The 8506-nt window shown below is 51.9% G+C and overlaps 1 protein-coding gene across 1 annotated transcript; it reads right to left on the bottom strand.

Annotated features, from left to right (window-relative positions):
• Positions 1 to 1610: 1610 nt before the first annotated feature.
• Positions 1611 to 5600, bottom strand: MARCKSL1 (MARCKS like 1). Its single transcript, XM_081018098.1, has 2 exons — positions 5229 to 5600; positions 1611 to 3173 (listed from the first exon to the last, which is right to left on the bottom strand). Exons 1-2 carry the CDS (start codon positions 5322 to 5324, stop codon positions 2517 to 2519), a joined length of 753 nt encoding a protein of 250 aa, XP_080874224.1. The 5' UTR covers positions 5325 to 5600; the 3' UTR covers positions 1611 to 2516.
• Positions 5601 to 8506: the final 2906 nt, after the last annotated feature.

The raw sequence follows: 8506 nt of genomic DNA, 5'->3' as shown, positions 1-8506 counted from the left end.
GGTTGGTGTTAAAAAAACACCAGTTAAACACCTCTAAGTACACTTTTGTGGCATTCTTGCATATACAACCACAAAACTAAAAGAAAAACAAAACTGAAGCAAATTAGAAGGGGGAAACAGCTGCATGAATAAGCCTCTCTCTCAAAGGGATATTAGAGTTGGCAGTATCCTCCATTTACTACATTTGACACATACCCTATTCTTTTGATTTGAACAGGTTAGTTTTAGATCTCATTTCAAAACAAGCTGTTCCAAAAAAATTTTTACTGCCCAGAAAGCAGGAATACAGTATACATAGCCCCATAGCAAATCTATAAAATATTAACAGCTGCAGTGGTTAATGAAATACACAGCTATTGTGCTATGAAGCTTGTTTATCTAGTCTCTTGCAACCCATTTTTAGGTAGTTATACAGCTATACAGTTAAGTACCCATCCAGTTTGCCACCTTCACCTTAAGATTCTTGCTCTCCATCATATAGCAAAGGCAGCTGAAGCATTACAATGGCTGTTAAGAGACATCTCTGCCTGATCACGTATGATGACTTAAAATGGCTGCCATACTGACTACACAACATGGGTGATGCTGGCTTATAAAGAGTGCCTCCACCAGGCTGCTTCCCTCTTCCAGAGGAGCATTCGTACTCAAGAGCAGGGTCCCCGAGCATGTAGGCAGAGGATAAATATCCAACCCCCCCTTTTTTTACTCACCTGTAAGCTACCTGAGGCACCAGAGCTCCATCAAAGCTTGACTTCTGTTAGATGGTCACTGCTATTATTGGCCCAACAGCAAGTAATATGGACAGTTTTACCCGTAGGTAGACATCACTCAAGGTGTGGCACCCATCAGCATTTGCAAATTCAATATTTAAGGTAGATACTGAAGCCATGTTCTGTTTGCTTTGGGGCAGGGAGAAGGGGAAGATATAGGTATGTATAGCATCAAAACATACCTAGCTTATATCAAGGAGGGGAGGGGAGCCATTAACATGACATTTGGCCTCCCAATCAAGTTAGGCAGCATGACAAGGTGAAGTTATTTCTTACCTGCTAAGCAGGGAAGAGGAGGGGGGACCATAAATTCATTGCAGGCCAGAAGGGGACAGATTAACAGTATTTGGGGGCTGCTCAATACACTGAAATTAACCAAGCTGCTATAGCAGATCCTTCAAATACATACAACAGCGCCTCTAGACATCTTCCCACTAGGCAGACTGCTGATCTTCCTGCCAAGAATAAGCCAAGTCTTGGGGGTTAGGGTTCCTCCCCTTCAGAAAATGAACTTTGTACTATTCCCACGGGGATACTGGCACATTAAGACACCCAGGATGCAAGCCTAGGCACTCTCACCCCCACTTTGCAAACTACTTCTGGAGTGGGTGAGGCCAACACCCAGCACTGGTATATGCAACTTGCAGATCCATACTTTGGAAAATGTGAAGAATGAACGTATGTAGGTAAAGGGTGTATTCCACACCCACCACTGACTGAGGAATCCCAATATGGGATTTGGGAGCTTAGCAAGTAAAAATTCTAGTTTTGTGTCAACAGCAATTTGACAGCACTCCTGAATAGACAGCCAGCATTCCTCAGATAATAAGGACCCAAGTCTAATCCATAAAGGGGTCACCATTTATTCCTTTCAAATGTTACAATAAGACCCATACAACTTTTTTTTTTCATTTAGGAGTTAGAAAATTGCAGATCAGAAGTTGGGTCATTAAAAAATTATTTACAAAGACAATGAAACAAAAAACTGAAGTCACAGCATACAGCCAGCACTCTCCCTCACCCCCTGCCCCCCCACCCAAGTGCCCCCCTAAATAAACCCCAAAGAAGTTCTCCCTCTGAAGTCAAATTAAACACAGTGGACTTACAAGCTTTATAGTTTAAAGCCAAGAGCAAGACATTATAAAAAACTAACCAGATTAGCTTTTAAACTGTTGGTTTCTATAAAAAGCACAAAATACTTTTAAATGAAGTCAGAACCAGGAATGTAAACCAAGAAGAGATAAAAGAGAATATCCGTTTTGAAGAACGGTCAGTTGCTGGTTTATTGGACTCCTTTTCTTTTTGAAAAAGCTGCTTTGAGGATTAGTAGAAACAGAAGATCAGAGAGAGACCAGAACCCGGTGTTAATATCTGGAGTCTCATTAAACTGAGCAAATTTCCAGTTGCATCCAGGAACAGTATTTCCTCCATAAGAGTTTCAGAAGGATCTTAAGAACGCCTACTCCTGAGTGGTAGCGGTGGCTGTGCTGGGCACCAAGGATCCAAGTTGGTTTTTTGCTTAACTGTGTTGGATGAAGAGTGAGAAAAGGGGGAGGGGGACACTGGAGTGAAAGCTTGTCAGTTCTACGCCGAGAGACTTGTGTTTGTGGCATTGTGTGTGGTGTGTATGTGTGTTGTGTGAACAAGGCAGCAGTTCCAAAGGGGTTACTGGGGATGAGAAGGATGGCACAAATAAGTCTCTTTTTTTCTTTTTTTTTAAGTTAGGTGGACATCGTTAAGCTGCCTCTACTCTTCCTTCTGCTCAGCAGGTGCAGGACTGGGCTCCGCCTCTGCTGGTTTTGAGGTCTCTCCTGGCTTCGTGTCCTCCTGGCTCTCGCTGGGCGGCGGCTGCTGCTGCTGCTTCTCTTCCTCCTCCTCTGGTCCTTCACTTGCCACTTCTCTCTTGCTCTCTGCTTCCTGCTGGCCCTCAGGGGCGGCCGCCGTAGCAGCCGGCTCAACTGGGGCGGCCGGCTTCTCTTCGGGGCTCTCCTCTTTGGTGGCGGCCTCCTGCTCCGACTCCCCTGCAGCACACGCCAGGTTCTCCTCCCCCTTGGCCTCCGCCTTGCCTTGCTCCTCGCTGGGGGAGGACACGGCCGAAGCATCTCCTGCTTCCTTCTTGGTCTTCCGGAAGGAGATGCCGCTCAGCTTGAAAGACTTCTTAAAAGAGAACTTCTTCTTCTTCTTGGGGGTCTCTTTGGGAGCTGTGGCCGAATCCGTGGCCCCGTCTGCTGGCTTGGCTTCAGCGCCTTCGGTGACGGGGGCCGGCTCGATGGCATCACCGCTGCCCGCTTCTAGCTTGGCTTCCTCCTTGACCGGCTCCGCGGATCCGTTGCCGTTGAGCGGGGTGGCTTCTCCGTCAGCCTTGGGAGACACGTCCCCGTTGATCTTCACGTGGCCGTTCTCCTGATGGGAGAAGACAGAACTCGCTGTTTTTACAGGTCTCAAGCCAGGTTTCAAAAGGCATTTTATTCAAGGAAGCTAAACCGCTAAACCTCAATGAGAACTGCAGGAAAACCAACCAACCACCACCACCACCGCAGTACTGCCAGGCAAGGCAATCCTAAGGTTACACAGCCCCCTCCCACTTTTTGGCTTTTCTTGCACATGCTTCAGGGACACACCCAAGTTGCAGGTAACCAGAGTGCCCCTGATGCGGAGAATGTAGGACAGAGCCTTGTAGGACAGAGTAAGCCCTATTAGGTCACCCATTACAGCAGATCCCCAAAATACTAGTCGCTGAAGGAGAGCAGGAGAGGGGGTTTGTGCTGCTTGTGGGCTTCCTACAAGCCACAGTGGTTGCTGTCAAGGTGGGACCCTTGCCTGATCCAGGAGGGGCTCGTCTATTCTTACCGGCAAGAATAAAAATGCTTTGGATCTGTCTGCTAAAAGCCTAGTGGTCCCTGCTGTTGGCATGCCCAAAAGGAGCCTTCTGTAAACTGAATTCCGTTCCTCTGCAGGCCCCCTCCAGCAATTTCTCCATGAACACGGGGTAGCGTACATTTCAAGGTGTCCCCCCTCTCAATGCTCTCTATGATTTGTTAGGATCCAGCCGCCCATTTGAATGGCAGTGCAGAGAAGGGGGGGGGGGGACAGAATAGAAAGAACCCCATTCTACGCTACCACAAGGTGGCGCCCGCGCTCCAACAGCTTCTCGGGCCGCCCCGTGCGCGGTTGCAGAGGAGGGTGGGGGAAAGAGACGAGCGCCCGCGGGAAGCTCGCCTCGACGCAGGCAGCCAAACGCGCTCAGGGCGGCGGACGGACTACAAATCGGTAATTCCCACCCCATTCGGGAAATTGGCCCGTTGCAGTTTTGCTTTCCAGGCATGATGTTATAAAAAGCCCCTTGGATTTCTCCCTCTGACGGTGTTTGGGGAGAGACCGAGGGGCGCGTCGGCGAAGCCCATTTCGGGGCTCGCCCGCGCCCCACGATTGCACAGAGCAGTTCCTACCCCCTCGTACAAAAAGGCTCCTCTGTGCACGTTCTACTCCAAAATCTGGGTCCCACCCGAGTCCAAAGGTGGGGCGGCGACGCCTTTTTCCAGATCTCAGCTTTGCACTAAGAGCGCGCGAGCACGTCTATGTGCACCCGAGTCCGGCCTTTATTTTGCAAAATGCAAAAAAGGCTAGCAACCGCTTTGCTTTGCAAAATGCATAAAGATTCACGGCTTTTTTTTTTACACCCCCCCCCCCAAATATGGCACGTGCTAAGCACCATATATTAAGCAAGCGATCTTCTCTGCTCTTCACCCAACCCCTGCCACAAAATGAAGCCCCTCATCGGCGAGGATTTTTCTGCCCCTCGATCCGAGTTATGCGGCGCGGCACAGCGCAGCCCCCTCCCCTCCCCCTGCCGCGGGTCGAGCCAGCCGGGTCCTTCCTTTGTTTCCTCTGCAAACAGCCCAGCCGCAGCCGAGCGAGCGAAGGAGGGAGGAGGGGAGGGTCTCCGCTCCTTTCGCCGAGGAGGGAGCGCCAAACAAAGGCGGACCACGGCGCCACTGTCTCCAACGGATTGGGGGGGGGCGCGGGAGAAAGCGTAAAGAGGGGCGCTGCTGCGCGGATCAAAACAGAGCTAGAATTTTTTTTAAAAATCTCCTTTTAAGCGAGGCGGTCGCAACAGCCCATTCAAAGAGCGTGGCGGTTCAACGAGTTAAAAGCTGCTCGGAAATTCAAAACGCGCGTCCGGGGAAAGCGCACGGCAGCCAGCGCGAAAATAAAAGCGTCCACGAGAACGTGGCGCGGGCGGCCGTTCCTTCGAAGCCCAAAATCCGGATCGGTGCGATTGGGGAGTGGGGGGCGCAGGGAAGAGATCGAGTGTGACTATCTCTTCCCCCTCCCCCGAGTTTCAGCCTAGACAATGGCATGGCGCGAGGGGGGGGGGGAAATCTCTAAGGAGGCTGTTGGCCCCGTCCAGGGCGCGTAAGCTGAGGATCCAGCGCAGGGGCGAGGAAGGAGACCCACCTGGCCGTTGGCCTTGGAGGGCGAGGCGTCCGCGGCGGCGGCGGCATCCTGGGCCATCACGTCCCCCTTGGCGGCTTTCGAGCTGTGGCTCCCCATGGCTGCTGCGGAGCGAGGCGAGTCACACCCGAAGACGGCTCCGAAGTAACAATAATCCCAGGACGGAAGGGCGGGCGCTGGGCAGGAGCCCCGGGCGCGCCTTTGGCCAAGGCTCCCCCCGAGAGGAAAGAGCGCCCCCGGGAGGAGGAGGAGGAGCTGGGATCGGGTCCGACGGCTGCGGCGCACCCCCCTCGCTGTGCCCACTCCGGCTGTGCGCGACCGAGCGACCACCTCCACCGCCCGCCTCGTCGAAGCTGCGCTGCTTGAACTGCCGAGGCTGCGCCAAAGCGGCGGCTAATAAGAGCGCCCGGGCAGGGGGAGGCGGGGCCGGGCCTTTAAACCCCCGCCCAATGGGAGGCAGAGCCAGGCCTGGGGAGGGGTCTCTCCCGCCGGTGGGGAAGCGCTGGCGAGCGGCAGGGAGTGGCACGGCTGGGCAAGGGGGGACCCTGGCCCGGGGGAGCGTAAGCCAAAGGGGATCGCCGCCAGGGGAGGTGGGGACGGCGGTCTGGCACGTGGAGGGCGGTGGTCGGGGTGGGGCAGGCGGGGAGTTTTTATTGGCCAGCCTCTGGATGTTGGATGGATGTCTTGGTAACCTTGGGAGTCGTGGCGAATAAGAGTGCGCCTGAGCGAGTGCAGAGCGCACCTCGCTCCTCACAGCAGGTGGACAAGAAGTGCTCTCCAGGTGTTTCTGAACTGCAGCTAGGGCTGGTGGGAATGATTGCAGCCTGAAACGTCTGGATGCTTCTGGATCGCCTGAGCTGGAGGAGTCAGTTCCAAAGGGCTGCACTGGATCACTGCTGCTGCTCTGTCCCTTGGGTTTTGGCTCCATCTAAAATGAAGCCAAAAGCCCATTGAGTACAGCATTGTATCCTCACAGCGGCTGCAGGACAAGAGTGCAGGAGCAGCACTTCCCACTTGTGATGTCCAGCAACTGTGGGGTATTCAGAGGCCAGTAAAGTTGGCCATCCAACCTCTGCTAAAAAGCCTCCAAGGAAGAAGAGTCCACCTCCCTCTGGAGATTCCCTCTGGAGCAGAAGGAAACCAGCTTGGTCCACCTTCCACATGACAGCCTGATAGATATTTGAAGATGGCTCTCATATCGCCTCTCTCTCTTCTCTTTTCCAGGATTAACATACTCATTTCCCTCAACTGTTCCTCATAAAGCTTGGTTTCCAAGACGCTTTATGTTCTTGGTCACCCTTTGCACACGTTCTAGTTTGTCAATATCCTCCTTAAATTGTGGTGCCCAGAACTGTGGGAGATATTTATATTATTATTTATTTATACATACCCCACCTTTCTCCCTGACAGGACTCAAGGTGCTTACAGCTAAAAACAAGAATTGCTAAAAACATAGAAAAATCAAATAATGAAAAAACAACAAAACACTGATAGAATTAAAAACTATATACATATACAAAATAGGTTTAAACGATACAAATAGTTGAAAACAGCATGGCACCAGCCCTTTAACTAAAGCAGTCAATTCCCAAAAACCTGTTGGAACAACAAAGTTTTCACCTGCTGGCATAAGGACAACAAGGAGGGAGGCGGCCTATTTTTTCTAGGAAGGGAGTTCCAAAGTCCGGCAGCAGAAACTGAGAAGGCCCTTTCCCATGTCCCTACCAAGAGAAGGGCCTCCCCTGAAGATCTCAAAACCTGGACAGGTTTGGATGAGGGAGTGTAGTCTTTCCGATAGCTTGGACCTAAACTGTGGCCTTATAAGCCATAACTAGCACTTTGAATTGTGCCCAGAAACAGACCCGTAGCCAGTGGAGCTGCTCTATTAAGAGAGTCCTATACTTCCCATAACTAGCCCCAGGCAACAATATGGCTGCAGCTAATTGAGTTGAAGTTTCTGAGTTCATTTCGAAGGCAGCCTTGTGTAGCGCATGCTACAGTAATCCAAGCAGGATGTAGCTAAGGCATGTCTCACTGTGGCCAAATCGGACATCTCAAGGAACGGGGGCAGCTGGCGCACTAGCTTTAATTGTGCAAATGCACTGCTGGCCGCCACAGGGACCCGGGCATCCATGCTCAGGGCTGAGTCCAGGAACATCCCCAAACTGCAAGGCTGTGTTTTCAGAGGAAGCGTTCCCGCACCCAGCACAAGCTGAATCCCTGTTCCCTCTGTCTTGTCTGCGCTAAGTTTCAATCTGTTGAGCCTCATCCAGTCCATTCCTGAGGATAGACACTGGTTTAGAACCAAGATGGCTTCCTTGAATTTTCACAGAAAGGAAAAATAGAACTGAGTGTCATCAGTGTATTGGTGGCATCCAACCCCGAAACTCCAGACAGCCTCTCCCAGTGGTTTCATGTAAACGTTAAACAGCATGGGGGACAGAACCAAACCCTGAGGGACCCCACGGGCCAATGGCTAAGGCATTGAACAGGAGCCCCCCAGCATCACCACCTGGGTTCAGCGCTCCAGGAAGGAACAGAGCCACTGTAGAACAATGCTTCTAAGTCCCATCCCAGCAAGGTGGCCCAGAAGGATACCACAGCAGAACCAATAGGGACACACACCCCTGTCCAGTTCACAGCGTAAGTCATTCACCGAGGCGACCCAAGTCGTCTCTGGGTTCATCATAGGAGCCAACTCCTAGGGGCCGAGGGGTCTTCAGCCCCCCAATAAAATTTTTGAAGGGGCAAGGGGAACCTCAGGTTGAAGGGCTTTCCCATTCAAATGGTGTGCATGCACTGCGTCATGTGATTGATTACGCAGGGCAGCGCTTACCTCAATATTTTATTCAAGTTAGCACCCCTGGGGCTCATCTTGTCCCACTGCTTTCCCCTGGTTGCGGGGGGCAGGGAGAGAACCACTCTTTAGCACTCACATGGCAATTCAGGTTTTCGATTTACATCTGGAAGAACTCGTGGGTTTTCCCTGGGAAAGGAGCAGGGTGAGGGGAGAACCGCTCAGACCCCTGTTTTCTAGGCACGGGACATGCAGAAGTGTGGATGATCCCTCAGTCCCATAGCCAGGCCTGAAACCTAATTGAAATGGGTCGAGATAATCAGTCTCCTTCGGAAACCACTGGTTTCATGCAGTTTTGGGCTTAAGGGAGTCCCATGGTGAGTGGTCATCCCAGCACAGTAAGACAGGTCATCTTCAGGGGCCCATTTCATCAGGTGTCCCTGGCTTCGCACACTCTGAAGTTCAGTGGGTGGCAATGGGAGGG

This window comes from Podarcis pityusensis (assembly GCF_964106645.2).
Source record: "Podarcis pityusensis genome assembly, chromosome: 8".
NCBI classification, from domain to species: Eukaryota; Metazoa; Chordata; class Lepidosauria; order Squamata; family Lacertidae; genus Podarcis; species Podarcis pityusensis.
This window is presented reverse-complemented; position numbering and strand designations above follow the sequence as displayed.

Excerpts from the sequence above, each read along its gene's own strand:
- MARCKSL1 (XM_081018098.1), bottom strand. The coding sequence starts at position 5,324 with ATGGGGAGCCACAGCTCGAAAGCCGCCAAGGGGGACGTGATGGCCCAG. Across the intron at positions 3,174-5,228 it reads CCTCCAAGGCCAACGGCCAG|GAGAACGGCCACGTGAAGAT; the intron begins GTGGGTCTCCTT and ends TTCTCCCATCAG.